A 16,372-nucleotide genomic window follows, 5' to 3' on the forward strand; every position below is an offset into this window, starting at 1 on the left:
CTACTCGCCGAAAAAGTGCTTCGAAACCTCGTCAGGGGAAGTAAGCGCTATATAAATGCATTTACAATTACAATAGAATGCCATTTCCGTGTCTAAATATTCTGAGTTCACGAAGAGCTGTGCGTTATGTGTATGATACAAAGGTGTTGCTGTCTGTTATGAGTGAGGGCCGAAGGTCTGCTCTAAGTGTATCAGAGAAAGTTTGATGCTACAACTACCTGCGAGAAGATCAAGCAGAATCTGTAAAAAGACATGTGGTGTGAATGGACGGGTACCAGACTGCAGCTAGCCCACAAGTCAGGAGATTGGTGCCACGCAGGAGAGCCAAGGACAATCCAATTAAATAGCTAAGTGCATTAGAGGTGCACATTGTTCACCCAGTTCTACATTTTCTGTTGCTTTCTCGTACGTGTTGTCTTGAATGTGTAGTGCAAAAGATAAAGCACCTCTATGCAAAGAAACCACCCAGGACTGGATGAGCTACTTGCACCCACTTATGGACAGCTGAAATCCTCTAGGACACCTCAGTACTCTAGCAGCCACATTCCTACAGAAAACCAGACAGTGCATGCGACAGCGACCTCAGCCAATACCTAGAGACCACCACTAACGCAAAAAGAGAATGATAACTTGGATCCCAAATGCAACCAAAAGAAACACTATGATTTAGGGGTGAATGTTGCATATGTTCAAGAAGACAGACAGCAGTACAGAAAAGACTTGTGTGCAAATCAAGGCAAATTGGATCAACTAACAAGGAAAAGGTAAATAAAGGACAAAATCAAAGTCGGAGGCTGTCCCCAAATTAGAAACAGATTAGCCGGTTCGCTGAAGGACAAGAACAGCAGGTATGGAACATCCTGAGGAAACGTTCATGAACAGTAGTCTCAATGATTTTGCAGGAAAGTCTGCCACAAGATACATTTGCTAGGCTATTCAAATGTATATTTAGTGCATTTGAGGCAAGAACTACAATTCTTGCTCGATGCAAGCATACTTCAACATTCTGGAAAAACAGATTTCTTTCTCATAAGAATGGCTCTTATTTATTGTTATTGATATATTTAATCTACAGACATGAGTTCCTAATGGCAAATGTTGGGACTGGTAAAATAATATTGTTTCACTAATTACCATTCATCAGAGCAAGAGATGATTTACGACCGTAGTACAGGGTTGACATTTCTTATGTCAAAAGGAGAAGTATGCGCGATTTGATTAATTTGCTTTCACGTAATCATACGAAATGTTATTTACCCAAAATTATGGGAGATGCAAATTCGGTATTTCTCGCTATGTTGTACGCAAAATGCGTTCTTTTGTCAATTTTTAACATGAGGTCGCCCACGTTCTGTTATTCCCATCCATTCGTGGTACATTTTTACTACGAATTGCATGAATGGCACTGAATTACATGTATTGCTGTAATTTGGGAAATTTCTCATAAACAGAACTTGACCAGAGACAAGAGTTCCTCGCCAGAGGCGTCCCTTTAGTGTAATTCATTGCATTTCTCCTGACACAGGATCTTAGAAGACTTGCTCTATTGGGGAAACATATTTACAACAAAGTCTTTTCCACGCATGACGTTTTCAACGATCCACTTACCCCGCAAACGTCTCTTCAACGAGGGAGCCTTCAACGACCGTCTTTACCACGCAAGTGGTATTCCTTTTGGTCGTCCAGCATGTAAGTTCTGCGTGGCCTTGGGGGGTTGGAGGGGTCTCCCCCACATTTAAAAAAAAAAAAAACGAGCAGGCTACATACAATGAAAAAAACGCACTAAAGTGTCAATAAAAAAAAAAAGAAAAGAGCCGCACCAAAGACGTGGCGAGTACGTCATAATTGAAGTCCTTTTTTAGTTTTGGTAGACGTGTTTTAACGCATATTTCGATGGAGGATGGAAGTAAGAGCTGGTGAACGTAACGTTTTTGAAATGCAAGTTTAGAACTTGCGTTCTAAAAAGCTGCGTGGTACAGCCACTTGCGAAGTAACATTCGCATGGTAATGCCACGCGGAGTATTTGTATTCGTGGTAAAGTCATATATTCGCTCTATTGTCCATAGACGTGAAGGAAGGGGCAGCAATAACATGGCCAGCAGGACCTCCCTTTAAGCACGTTAATGTCCAACATTGCTATATGGTGTCTGCATGAGTAACTAGGAGGTCAAGGAAAGCGAACTGAGAGTGCCTTTTATTGAGGCCCTACTACACAAAGAAAGTAAAATATAAAGAGTTTAGGTGGGAGAAACACTGCACAACACAACGCATTCTGCACTGGTTTCTGCAGCCTAATAGGCTGAACTGTCAATAAAAAAGGTCAAATGATTCAGTATAAGTGAGAGGCAATAGGAGGTGTCGACAAGAAGCAATGTGTTAATGTACTTTTAGGTCATCTAAACACTTATTTTATAATTTAGAGGCTTATTTTAACAAACCATTGTCATCATGGATTTCAATTAAGTTGGTTCCTTTCAAAACAACCAAAACCACAGCTCCTAGAATGCACGAACTTGCTAAAAGAAAGTGCAGGACTGGAAAAATCTCATTTCAGTGACCGAGTTCTTATAGGCCAGTCACCTGGATAGTGTCGTGAAAAAAAATTTGCTATTAAGGTTTATAAACGTTTTTAGACCTGGTATAGAGACAGCTTTTGCTTTTTTGCCAGCCTCATGTTTTCCATATTAAGTCATAATTAAAATACTAACATATTTGCATATAGTGACTTTTGGAAAGCCATCATTCACAGTTGCTCCCGCACACCACAACAGTATATAACAATGGGTTAGTCCACTTGAGACATTGCAAGGGATGGTGTTTTCCTCTTGCATATGTGCACATCTGCCTACAACAGAAGTGTGCTTCAGTGTCAAGACTGATTCAGAAAAGGGGGTGGTGATGAACAGAGTGTCTGAATTAAGCAGACCACTCTTACCCAGTCCAAAGATCAGGGCTTGATCCATCACCGTTATTTATCTCACTGCACCATCCCAGTTCAGAACCTGGCTATATGCAAATCAGTCTGTCCCTGGCCCAGTGCATCATGGGAACAGGGCAGACTAAACTACCAAGCCAATTCTTCACCAGAAAGGAGACAAGCTACCGGGGACCGGTTTCTGGCATTTCAGCCTCGTCGGCCCGGCTTGCTTGAATCCTGATGGTGCGGTGAGAAAGGGACTCATGTCTGAGTATACCCTGCCACACCCATAGTGGCCAAAAACGATTCAGAAAAGGGGGTGGTGATGAACAGAGTGTCTGAATTAAGCAGACCACTCTTACCCAGTCCAAAGATCAGGGCTTGATCCATCACCGTTATTTATCTCACTGCACCATCCCAGTTCAGAACCTGGCTATATGCAAATCAGTCTGTCCCAGGCCCAGTGCATCATGGGAACAGGGCAGACTAAACTACCAAGCCAATTCTTCACCAGAAAGGAGACAAGCTACCGGGGACCGGGTTCTGGCATTTCAGCCTCGTCGGCCCGGCTTGCTTGAATCCTGATGGTGCAGTGAGAAAGGGACTCATGTCTGAGTATACCCTGCCACACCTATAGTGGCCAAAAACGATTCAGAAAAGGGGGTGGTGATGAACAGAGTGTCTGAATTAAGCAGACCACTCTTACCCAGTCCAAAGATCAGGGCTTGATCCATCACCGTTATATATCTCACTGCACCATCCCAGTTCAGAACCTGGCTATATGCAAATCAGTCTGTCCCTGGCCCAGTGCATCATGGGAACAGGGCAGGCTCATCACCACCCCCTTTTCTGAATCATTTTTGTCCACCATAAGCGGGAAGGGTATACTCAGATGTGAGTCCCTAGCTCATTGCACCATCAGGATTCAAGCAAGCCGGGCCGAAGACGGCTGAAATCCCAGAAACCAGTCCCCGGTAGCTTGTTTTCTTCCCAGTATATGAATTGGCTTGGTAGTTTGGTCTGCCCTGTTCCCATGATGCACTGGGCCAGGGTCAGACTAATTTGCATATAGCCAAGTTCTGAGCTGGGATGGTGCAGTGAGCTAAAAAACGGTGATGGATCAAGCCCTGATCTTTGGACTGGGTAAGAGTGGTCTGCTTAATTCAGACACTCTGTTCATCACCACCCCCTTTTCTGAATCATTTTTGTCCACCATAAGCGTGGAAGGGTATACTCAGATGCGAGTCCCTAGCTCATTGCACCATCAGGATTCAAGCAAGCCGGGCCGAAGACAGCTGAAATGCCAGAAACCGGTCCCCGGTAGCTTGTTTCCTTCCCAGTATAAGAATTGGCTTGGTAGTTTGGTCTGCCCTGTTCCCATGATGCACTGGGCCAGGGTCAGCCTAATTTGCATATAGCCAGGTTCTGAGCTGGGATGGTGCAGTGAGCTAAAAAACGGTGATGGATCAAGCCCTGATCTTTGGACTGGGTAAGAGTGGTCTGCTTAATTCAGACACTCTGTTCATCACCACCCCCTTTTCTGAATCAGTGTCAAGACTAGCCTGCTAATCTCTGCTTTAATTTCAGCTTTAATTGAACTTTTTAAAGTTTTTTTCGATGAGTAATGTTTTGCTTACTTTTTTCCCCGCACATATGCAAGCCACCTGCACACAGGGGCATATTTAGGCCTCGACTGAAACAGTGCATGCCCAGTCGCTTGCAAGACATTCTGTTAGCTTACAGTGGGCTTAAAGCCCACCCACTGCTTTGCTTTATCGTCACTTAATTGCTCATTTCTGATTTGTTCATGCGTACAAGCCTCGCATCCTCTTCTTCGGTTTGACCCTCCCCTGTAACACGCCACAAGTACTTGTGTCCTTCCCCTGCTTGCGTTTTGAGAGGTACTTTTTTATTTTTGTTGAAGCAATGTGCGATCGTGTATGTTTGCGCGAGCGGTTTTCCTCACGTGCATCATCCTCACGCTCCTGTCGCTCTCTCACCCATACGATTCTGTCCCCCTCAAGTGCTCAGGTTGCCCCCAATCCGCTGTACGTGTTCTTGCTTGGCCCAGCCAACTGTTAATCCTGTTGCTTGCCCCCATCTGCTGTCTGTGTTGATGCTTGCCCCATCCGATGTCTGTGTTGATGCTTGCCCCATCAGCTGTCTGTGTTGTCGCTTCCCCTCATCTGCTGTCTGTGTTGATGCTTGCCCCCATCAGCTGTCTGTGTTGATGCTTGCCCCCATCAGCTGTCTGTGTTGATGCTTGCCCCCATCCGCAGTCTGTGTTGATGCTTGCCCCCATCCGCAGTCTGTGTTGATGCTTGCCCCCATCCGCAGTCTGTGTTGATGCTTGCCCCCATCCGCAGTCTGTGTTGATGCTTGCCCCCATCCGCAGACTGTGTTGATGATTGCCCCCATCAGCTGTCTGTGTTGTCGCTTGCCCTCATCTGCTGTCTGTGTTGATGATTGCCCCCATCAGCTGTCTGTGTTGATGATTGCCCCCATCAGCTGTCTGTGTTGTCGCTTGCCCTCATCTGCTGTCTGTTTTGACGCTTGCCCCATCTGATGTCTGTTTTGATGCTTGCCCCCATCAGCTGTCTGTGTTGATGATTGCCCCCATCAGCTGTCTGTGTTGATGATTGCCCCCATCAGCTGTCTGTGTTGATGATTGCCCCCATCAGCTGTCTGTGTTGATGATTGCCCCCATCAGCTGTCTGTGTTGATGATTGCCCCCATCAGCTGTCTGTGCTGATGATTGCCCCCATCAGCTGTCTGTGCTGATGATTGCCCCCATCAGCTGTCTGTGTTGTCGCTTGCCCTCATCTGCTGTCTGTTTTGACGCTTGCCCCATCCGATGTCTGTTTTGATGCTTGCCCCCATCAGCTGTCTGTGTTGTCGCTTGCCCTCATGTGCTGTCGGTTTTGACGCTTGCCCCATTCCGCTGCCTGTGTTGACGCTTGCCCCATTCCGCTGCCTGTGTTGATGCTTGCCCCCATCTGCTGTCTGTGTTGATGCTTGCCCCCATCTGCTGTCTGTGTTGATGCTTGCCCCCATCTGCTGTCTGTGTTGATGCTTGCCCCCATCAGAAGTCTGTGTTGATGCTTGTCCCCATCAGCAGTCTGTGTTGATGCTTGTCCCCATCAGCAGTCGGTCTTGATGCTTGGCCCCCAACCGCTGTCTGTCTTGATGCTTGCCCCCCAACCGCTGTCTGTCTTGATGCTTGCCCCCCAACCGCTGTCTGTCTTGATGCTTGCCCCATCCGCTGTGCAGGTTGATGCTTGCCCCATGCGCTGTGCATGTTGATGCTTGCCCCATGCGCTGTGCATGTTGATGCTTGCCCCATCCGCTGTGCATGTTGATGCTTGCCCCATCCGCTGTGCATGTTGATGCTTGCCCCATCCGCTGTGCATGTTGATGCTTGCCCCATCCGCTGTGCATGTTGATGCTTGCCCCATCCGCTGTGCATGTTGATGCTTGCCCCATCCGCTGTGCATGTTGATGCTTGCCCCATCCGCTGTGCATGTTGATGCTTGCCCCATCTGCTGTGCATGTTGATGCTTGCCCCTCCTGTTTTGCGTGTTGCTGCTGGACCCCTCCTGCTGTGTGTTGCTGCTTGACCCCTCTGTGTTGTTGCGTGGCCTCCTTAGTGCCGTTTCTAGCATCCTCCCACCGACTGTTGTTGCTTGCTACCCTTCAAATGTTTGTTTGCCCCTCCCACCCTCTGTGTTGTTGCTTACCCCCTCATATCTTCCTTGTTCTTGCTTACACCCCAACCAACTGTCTGCGTTGATGCTTGCCCCTTCCTGCCCCGTGCTGCTACTTGCCCCGCCCTCCTCCCGCTGGCCATTTTGTTGCTTGCCCCTTCTCACCCGCCTTCCATTATCCATGTTGCCACCGCCACCACCCCGTTAGTTATACAGTACATCACATCTTTAGTTTCTAAGTGATACAAATAACAGATGATACTATTAATCCGTTTTTGGTACTCACATTGCTTCCAGACAGAACAGCACATGCTTCCTCTATGGCAGAACGACCCAGTCCCACACACCCAAAGAAAGGAATCTACACATCTCATAACACTACAAAATACCACGTGGGCAGCACTAGCGCCAAGCGAAACCCAACAATGCAGTTTGTTGTCTGTAGCTCATAGACTCATGTCAAGGCACAAAAGGAGCAAGAAGGGTTTAGTTTCCTACATAATCCAAAATGTAAAAAATAAAAAAATAAAAACACAAACTACAGGGACACTTCGGTATTGGGCCCACCAAAAATGGTCAATTTAACACATATGGTATTTCCATTAGTTTTGCCTTAAAGAACTTACTAGAGCAGACAACAAAGCAAACCTGCCCCATCACAGCGAAGGGGGAAGGACAGCAAAAAGGTCCAAAATGTGTTTTTCAATCCATGCAAGAACACTGTACATTTACCATCATATAGCAAGCATTCCAGTGTTGGTCAATGTTCCTTTAACATATTTGGTTCTCAAGTTTTAGTCAAATCTTAGGGGCATGGCCTTACTTCTTAGGGTCCCTTTATGCCCACTTCTGCTCCCCATGATTATGAAGTGGGATAAGGCATACGCTATGCAAGCGCTACACAAGAAACCAAACCGACTTATCAAGGTCTCTTGCTTTTGTTATTCCCTTTGCATTTCCTCCTCCTCCCTTTTCATTACGACCCCTTTTCCCCCTACCTCCCACCAACCGGTATGCTTCAAAGATGTGCACGGGCTGTGCAATTACTTCACATGAAACAAACATAGCATAAACATGAGCCCTACTTCCTCTATCCCATAAGCTTATTAGCTTTCTCTTCTCTTTCACGCCCGCGGTTATTCTTCTGTTCAACCAAAGAGGTTTGAAGCATTGGTATTACAGTATACATACGTCACAAACAGCAACTTAATAAAACATGGTCCCTTCTTCACGCGGACCTTTTCCCTCCTCTGTGACTTCAAATGGTCCGAGAGTTGCCAAAGTGCTATAATAACAACCAATATGTAATAAAGTAGCACAAGTGTGTTTACGACAGAAAAATCAAGGGTGTATTACTCCTACAGTAATCGATATTTCTCCGACCTATACGGAAACCATTAAAAGAAAATGCAGCCTATACTCCAATGGGTAGTGTGCGTACAGAAAAAAGGTCATTTAATCGGATAATCTGTAATGGTAGTACTCCCGAGGTTCAGGCGAACAAACTGGCCTGACAAACAATGCACTTTGGACCATGACATAATGTTTATGGTGGCTTGGATGTCATGGTGAAGACAAGTCTTCTGGGAAACATTAGGAAGGACACTTAATAATGTATCAGCTACTGTCAGGGTCACTGCAAAGCATGCCAAGGTATCCAGTTCAAAGTGAGTAAGTGGCCAGGTGTTGATGTTGTGCAAAGATGCTAAATGCAGACTGCTCGTCTGTGCACTGGGTGTGAATGATTTCCAGGGCCCACAGTGCTCCATGGAATAGTTTTTGAAGGGCCCTTATATGTATTATTCAAGGTGCACATTTATTATTAACCCCAGTACTAGGGATTTGTCATGTTGGAAAAGGGGATTAAGAGGTTCGTTCGCCATAAATAGTAGTTCCATGCCCCCATGGATGATATCTTCTGTCACACCACACAAGTAGATCTTCCCAGAAATCTGCTCACAGGTAGTTGAACCAGGCATTCCTACAGCAAACAGAGGCCACTCCTCCCGCTCCTACACATGCTTGTCTAAGACCTTCAGGTTATTATCTTCAACTACAGCCCTCATCAAGCAGCACACCACAACTACAAGCAGGCTTCATACAATTTTTTCAATAAATAAGTGCAGTTGCTACAACCCTGACAAGTAGTCCCACCATACGTACTCCCATATCCAGCAGTTTGCTTAGCCCGGTCAGTACCTCACAAAATATGCTTGTCTCACCCACCACGTGTGCAAGGTCAGTGTCCCAAGACCAAACACACAGCACCTGGAGGACCACCTGAACGGATCCTCTCCCTACCCCCAAAAAACCTCACTGCATCAGCACACCAAACAAGCATGTCAAAAAGTCCCCAACCAAATATATTGTGACCCACAGCAAGAGAAGGGCCAACATCCATTAGGTTGATTGACTCCAACAAGCAGGTCCATTGCTCAAAGCAAGGAAATCCAGGGCTTTAATTGGAAACAGCTCGGACTTTACTCGCTCGCCTAACCATGTATAGCATCTGATCACCATGTAAGGTGTCCACCGTTTACTTACAGTGAGTCTTCCGATGGCAGGTAGTGCAGTTGGGCTTGGCTCCTCGTTTGGTGCATCCTGGGTGCCCACCTGGTCTAATCGCATATAAGAGTCATACAGGCCATCTCCGACGCGCACTGCAAGCAAGATACAAGAAGGCAAAGTCTCAGTTCACTGACACAGCACAGAAATACAACCCACGCTGGTATAATATGCACAACGCCACAATAATTGTTCTTCAAGCAGATTAAAAGAAGACTGCTCCTGGGTGACTTGTGTCCAGTAATAGGTCTCAGCAAAGAACATAATGCACTCTAGATAGTGGTTGCTTTGGTCAGCTTAAAACACAGCAATTTTGGAATAAAGTATCAGACTGCACCAGTTGGATAAAGGAAATCCCAGGGCCATCTATGTGCCATGGCCTTATCTAGTAATCAAAAAGCCTGAACAAAGGCACTCACGAGGCGCTGGCGCCATTGCGGAAAGCAAGCAGACTACAGGAACACCTTCCTCCAGCTCTAGGAGCAAATGACCTGAACACTTCGAACACCCCGTGAATTTAAAGGAGAGACCAGTCCAGGATTCCGTGTAAGGGTCACCCTGGAGGGCCGGTTACAGGTTTCCTGTCATCACAGCCTTGCTTCATGCAGCTTACAGTACAGCGCGTCTAGCAAGGCCGAAATAGCAGCTGCAATATTTTCCCGGGGTACTTCTCTCCCCAGGTTCGCTTCCGAGGCTTCTCGCATGGACGTTATGCAAATATAACAGGTGGTTATAACTTCCCGGCTCAGTGCTGGCTGGGAGCCTTCTAAAAAAGAATCGGGGACATTCGTGAAGATGATGGGAAGTACGAGGCAGTAGAGATTTACAGAAAGCACTTGTTTACGACACCTCACCAGCTCAGAGGGAATATGACATACATTTAAAACTGTACAAGAGCGCGTGCATTTTCAGACAACAGAGGGTCTCGGACATGGATTCCCTACTGTATGCTAAAGGAGAGGCGGCCAGGCGGGAAGAGCTTATGGACTGGGACTTGGGCATAATACCATTTTTTTTACTACTTGGGTAGTATTGTAGGAGAGGAATCGATACAACAGACCGACCAAAAAAGCCATGCTAATTTGGCAACAAAGGGACATCGTAAGATACTAATATTGTGCAACTTATGAGTAGCGACTTCAAGCAGCACATCTTAAAATATCACAAACAGCCCAAAACAAAGAAACCAATCAGACGGTCACGGTTTGCAGTGGGGGCGGGGATGGATTCCACTCAATACTGCACACTCCGTTTGTAGTAAGTGGAGGACTTGTGTCGGGTGCAGTTCATCCAGACAATACCATCACAGACTTGTCAGCTAAACAGCTCCTCCTTTTGTACGTTTCGATGACGCTCCGGAGCACAATAGATCTGCCCGTAGGTCCACCAGCAGACCTAATAAAGACAGCCACAGCAATCAAAGCAGCGGCGATCGCCATTGGTTCTCTTTTGGGATAGTCGGCCAGATTCATCAAGCCGAAAACGGCTCGCAAAGGGCCAGATTCTGAGAATCTGGCCCTTTGCGAGCGCTATTTTTGCATTTGGGATTCATCATCCCAAATGCAAAAATCGCATTTTTAGAAATCCCATATTTGTGAATAATTGCATTTAAGTAATCTCAATTAGAGATTCCTTAAATGCAATTCAAGAAGCATTTAAAAATTGTGAAATCGCTATTTTTGGCCGCCATTTACCGCGAAGTCTGATTTCGTGGTAAATAGCGAAAACTTAGAAAAATGCACTTTAGTGCATTTTTCTAAGTTACACACACACACACGTCCTTTGGACATGTGTGTGCGCAACATCAGTCTAAAATTACATTTCAGGGGTGCTACAGGGTGTCCTTTGGACACCCCTGCACCCTTGAAATCGCATCCTTATTTGCGATTAGCAAATTGCAAATCGCAAATAAGGAATGACTCCTTATTCATTCCTATGGTCCTTTAGGCCCATAGGAATGAATGGGGAGTTATTCCTTATTTGCGATTTGCAATTTGCTAATCGCAAATAAGGAAGCTGTAGGAATCGCAATTTTTTTTGCGATTTCTACATTAATCCCGTTTTGCAAGTCCTTAATAGCGATTCCTTAATAATCGCTATTAAGGACTCGCAAAACGGGACAATGATGAATCTAGCTAATGTACACAAAGCATACTTGAGTTAGGCTAACCATTTTCCGATTAAGGGGAAATTCCATGTTTTTCCTGATTCCCCACCCCTAAGGCTATTGTTGCTCGCATGATGGGACCCCCCCCCCCCCCCCCCAAAATATATTTTTTAAAAACACAGGCCGATGGGACACCTTACTTACTGCACCGATACTTCTAGTCTGAGTCTAGACAGAAGTATCTAGAGTCTAGACTAGAATGCAGGGGCCGAGCTGATTCAGGGCAACACATGCAAGGATACCTCATACTAGCAAATGTTGACACCTTATCTGCAGGCACGGATGTTACGTAATACTCTGCCTTGAGGCTTTGGTGCCTTTAACACATGGGTACTCGTAAACATTTTGTCAAAGGACACAAAAGCTTGGTCTGTGATGTGACTGAGGGCCGCATTGATGCCACCAGGGTGGGTATAGGGGAAGCAAAGCATATAAATGTAGTGTCCGAGGTGCACAATGTGAAACTAGAAAACTTGGGATTAATCCCAGCTCCTCCACTTTACAAATTGTATGATCTTTGGCAATTGATTTATTTCCTTTTCCCTCCTTTTCTTCATTATCACATATAGGAGGGCTTGAAAATACAGGACTTCAGAATGTGTGCTGTACAAAACCTTTTCATGTGTTTGATTTAATGAACTATAATGTTGTTCAGGTAGAATAGGAACTTAGACCACCCTAAGAGTGCACAGAATATCGGACTTAACTTTAGGTTCACTATTGGCACTGCTTTATTTAATTTTTCTAAATTCATATTTGAGAACTGCCACTTTAAACAAATACTTCTGAATGCACGGATATCTGATATACCAAGTTGAAATGGTCCTGCATATTAACGAAATGCACTTTTTGAATTTTGAAGAGACTATCATATTTATGCACTCTTGCTGCAAGATACCTTTAAAAATTAAGATGTTCCAAAAGATAAGCGATGCAGGAAACCTAGTTGCTTCCTTAACTTCAATTAATATTTAAATAAAAGCTTGCTTGTTTATTGAACATCTTTTTAATGTTCGTGCTGAGTGAAACGAACAGCAGTCCAGCGCTGCTGTTGATTAGGGGGCCGTATGTAAAGGTCAGGAGGGCTGCATGCAGTGCCCAGGTCATACTTGGAGTGTTCCTGCTTCAACACATTTTTTTTAAGCAACCTAGTTTTAGTTTAATTAACACCTTGAGTGCTCATGACGGCTCCTGGCCGTCAAGAGTCACTGTAGTCATGTGCTCATGACGGCTGGTAGCCAGCCGACTGTTGCCGCTCCGCCTACAAGCGGTTAATTCCCCGCCTGTGCAGAAGAATTAATCAGTGGGCAGAGTTCGGACAGCCCCCGGCCGTCATGAGCACACGCCTACTGTGACTCATGTCATGAGCACACGCCTACTGTGACTCATGACGGCCTGGAGCCGTCCTCAGTCTGGCAGTGCCACACCCAGCCCGCCCCCTCTCGCACCGCGGTGGAATTTGCCCCTCAGCGAAGGGGTTAAACACAGTCTTTTGAACAGACCATGAGTGGGAAGCCTTAAACAAGATGGGGCACACTTATCCGACACTGGGATGGTCATTGTCTGGGTCAATATGGAGGAAGTCTTGGAAGGGGCTGGATATACTAAACATGGAAGGAAGAACCTAGCCCATGTGGCAAATGGGAGACTTTCATAACACAAGGTGTCATTGTGGGCCATGGCAAAGTTACAGGGAGAGTCTACTAGATGTAAGAGGGCCTCTGGAGAAAAACGGATAAAGGAGACAAGCAGGGCGAGGGGAAAGAAACCACCACAATAATCAAACTGCCCATTCCACCTTGTGGTATTGGTATAAATCGTAACCATAAGGACAGTACTATGTTGTTGAGCCCAAAACATGTACAATAGAATCAAATACTTTCAAGCACTTAAAAAAAAATATATGTTTTTTTACTGAATAACAAAATTTTTATACCATCGGAAAATCGGTTTTTGTCCAACATTATATACATTGCTATTATGTTCAACATGTACTACAAATGATATCAAAATCAATGTACTAATCTGTACAACCCACCCTACATTTCACTCCGACTAAATGGTTACCCTCATACATGCGTCAGTCATCATTCATACTCTTTAAGCATGCATCACATTAAAACCATCTGGCATATAGAACCAAGCCATACAATGTGGGGGATATTCCCACAGAGTTCTTAATACAATATAATACAATACAATGATTTTACCAGTAGTGAACAGCAGTTTGCAAGTAGAGTATACTATACAACGATTAATCACAATTTATCATTACAATAATTGCGTTTGTTTCTGGTTCCAGTTTGGGTTATAGTGACGCATCATGCGTTTTGGTGCACAACCAAACTTTGGTACCATCGTCTTCAGGACACTACAAGGCCAGAGCTAAAAAAATGCCTAGAGAGGTAAGACACCGGGAACGTCCTTTTCTAAGAAGAATACAGCAGGATTTATCAGCATGCCACAGATATTTATGCCTGTGTAAAGTGACATGTTTCAAAACAACAAGGGGCCCCAAGTAGATCAGCAAAGTGAACAGAAAGGGCTTCTAGGCAGAAAGCTAAGATGTTCTCCTAAATCACAGTGTGAACAGATAGTATCAGATGCGCCATTACATAAACCTTGCATATAGTATACAAACTGTATATGGCACATGAATATTGTCAACGGCGTTTCGATTCCGTATTTAAATCACAGGGATCATCATCAGGACATTTCATAAATGCCTAAAAATAACAAGCCTCTCAAAACCTAAAAAGGCAACAGTGGAGAAAAATGTTTTCAAAGAGTTATGAACTAGATAAACGAAAATGATTTAAAACATAGACATCGTAGTGCCTCAGTGCTTAAGTCAGTGTCTGGTAAAAACAACTTGATGCATAAGACAATAAAAATGAAGCCGTGAGCATGGAGGGCACGCGACTATGTTCCAAGTTGTGCCAGGGTCAGCATTGTCTTATTGTGACTGGTAGTGCCCTCGTGAGTGGGAGTCTATTTCCGTACAACAGTGGTGGTAGCATATTTTCAAGTCCACCTACTCGTAGAACTGGCTAGAGCATGGTTGTGGAAAGTTCACGGGCTGGTGTCCTTGGAAAGATGTGGTTTTACCGTGACAATGAGCACAGGGCAGGAGATAAAAAACGTTTGCTCATAATCCTGTTTTGTGCCACGACGTTGAGTGAAAACGTACGCAAGTTACGGCTCAGTGTGGAGATCTGCGTTGTCTAATTGCGACTAAGAGTAAACTCGTGAGTGAGAGTCTACTTCCGTGCAGCAGTAGTGGTGGTAGGGTACTGTCAATTGCAACTGCTCGTGGAGCTGGCAAGAGCATAGTAGTGGCAAGTACACGGGCTGGTGTCCTCGGAGAGGTATGGGTATACCGTGACATTTACCACAGGGCGGAAGGTAATTAATGTTACTAACAATCCTGGTTGTGCCACGACGTTGGGTGAAAACGTACAAAAGTTGTGGCGCAGTGTAGAAGTGCTAAAAGACGGCGCAGTGAAGATGGAAGCCAGACTCACCATGTAATTGGCATGGCTTGGTTCCGGGTGAATGGGTTAATTAACAGGGGTCACCTAGAAGGGGTTAAAAGTTACATTTAGTGGAAATGAGAGGAAAGATTGGAACCTCGCAGTAGCGGGGATATAGCGGAGTCTTACCCAAGTGGGGACCGTTAGGCACGATTCGAGAATCCGATATGTTCTTGACACCAGGGAGTACCTGGGAGGGGAGGATGTAGGGAGTTAGGAGGGGGTTCACAGTGTTAGAAAGTATAGATGAACAGTCACATGCTGACACCAATCGCCTATTGTCTCCGAGAGAAACACATTGGATCCGCAGCTTGAACACGCTTGAACCATGTGGGCTCAATGATAAAATTGAATTTACGTGTTACCTGTAATGTATATTCATTATTACTGTCATTATGTAACAAATTTTCCATAGCATGTAATGCCACTTTGTCATAACAAAGATCCAAAAACGATAGGTGTTATCCATCATACTGTTCACATCCACTTTTACATTCATCACTTTATTTTGTCAAACTTTGCGACCCCTTTTTTCATTAAGGCACCATACATCGGAGCTATTATTATAGATTGCTTTAATCGCCTTTAAAAACCATTCTAAGATGGCGCCCGTTTATACATAATTAGTCCGTTTTTGATGTTTAGCAGTAAGGAGGCGGTAGCGTATAAGATTTCACACACCCTCAGGAGACCGCGCAAGACAACGAGAGAAGGGCTACACCGGACCGTGTTAGGTAAGCGGAAGTTTAGATGTGAGATAGGAGAGGCACACGAGCAAGCGGGTTGTAATGTTTTGAAATTCTCCACAGAGTACAAACGAGCGGAGAATTTATACGGAGCATCTCCAAGGGCAATCAAACTGCAAGGGACCCACCGAAACTACAGAGGTAGGCGACGCTGTTTTGTGGCAAGCTTAGACGGGACTTTTAAACGCAAGGGAGAGATAGTAATGGCATTACTTTTCCTGCAGTTCATAACACGGGTGACGATTTCTACACAGAGTTCCATTACAGGGGATCTACACATACGGGACATACGCCAGACAGGAGAGGTAGGCAACATTCTAACTACATAGCTTCTGATATGGATTAAAGACAGTAGCTTACAGACAGTCATGAGATTTTCATTTATTTATTTTTTCAGGAAGGAGATAAGTTCACTTTTTCGAGTTGTTAATCACATTTGCTAGTAGTCAGGTAGGCTGACTTGAATTCATTTTAATTTATGTGGATATAGTCACTTGATGGTTTATTAGATTAACATACATAGGCACCATGGCAAAGATAACAATGGGACTCGTTATGACAAACGGGCACTAGGTTTTGCATGTACACGAGGTGGAGATCTAGGCTCCCGCAGTTTAAATTCTGATTATCGTTATTGTATTGGCTTTATTTTTAGTATTCCCCTGATGAAGGTATCCCATACCGAAATGCATTGGGACTAACTGCAAATGATGTTAAGATGAACAAGTACATGATGTAAT

At 44.9% G+C, this 16,372-nt stretch overlaps 1 protein-coding gene across 1 annotated transcript in view; it reads right to left on the bottom strand.

Annotated features, from left to right (window-relative positions):
* The window catches only part of DYRK3 (dual specificity tyrosine phosphorylation regulated kinase 3), a 49,753-nt gene that overhangs the window by 18,862 nt on the left and 14,519 nt on the right, over window positions 1-16,372 (bottom strand). Inside the window, exon 2 of the mRNA XM_086923410.1 lies at window positions 9,166-9,281. Within this exon, the coding sequence (XP_086779536.1) occupies window positions 9,166-9,281 (116 nt within the window). The remainder of the gene's footprint in view (window positions 1-9,165; window positions 9,282-16,372) is intronic.

This window comes from Lissotriton vulgaris, chromosome 5 (genome assembly GCF_964263255.1).
Source record: "Lissotriton vulgaris chromosome 5, aLisVul1.2, whole genome shotgun sequence".
NCBI classification, from domain to species: domain Eukaryota; kingdom Metazoa; phylum Chordata; class Amphibia; order Caudata; family Salamandridae; genus Lissotriton; species Lissotriton vulgaris.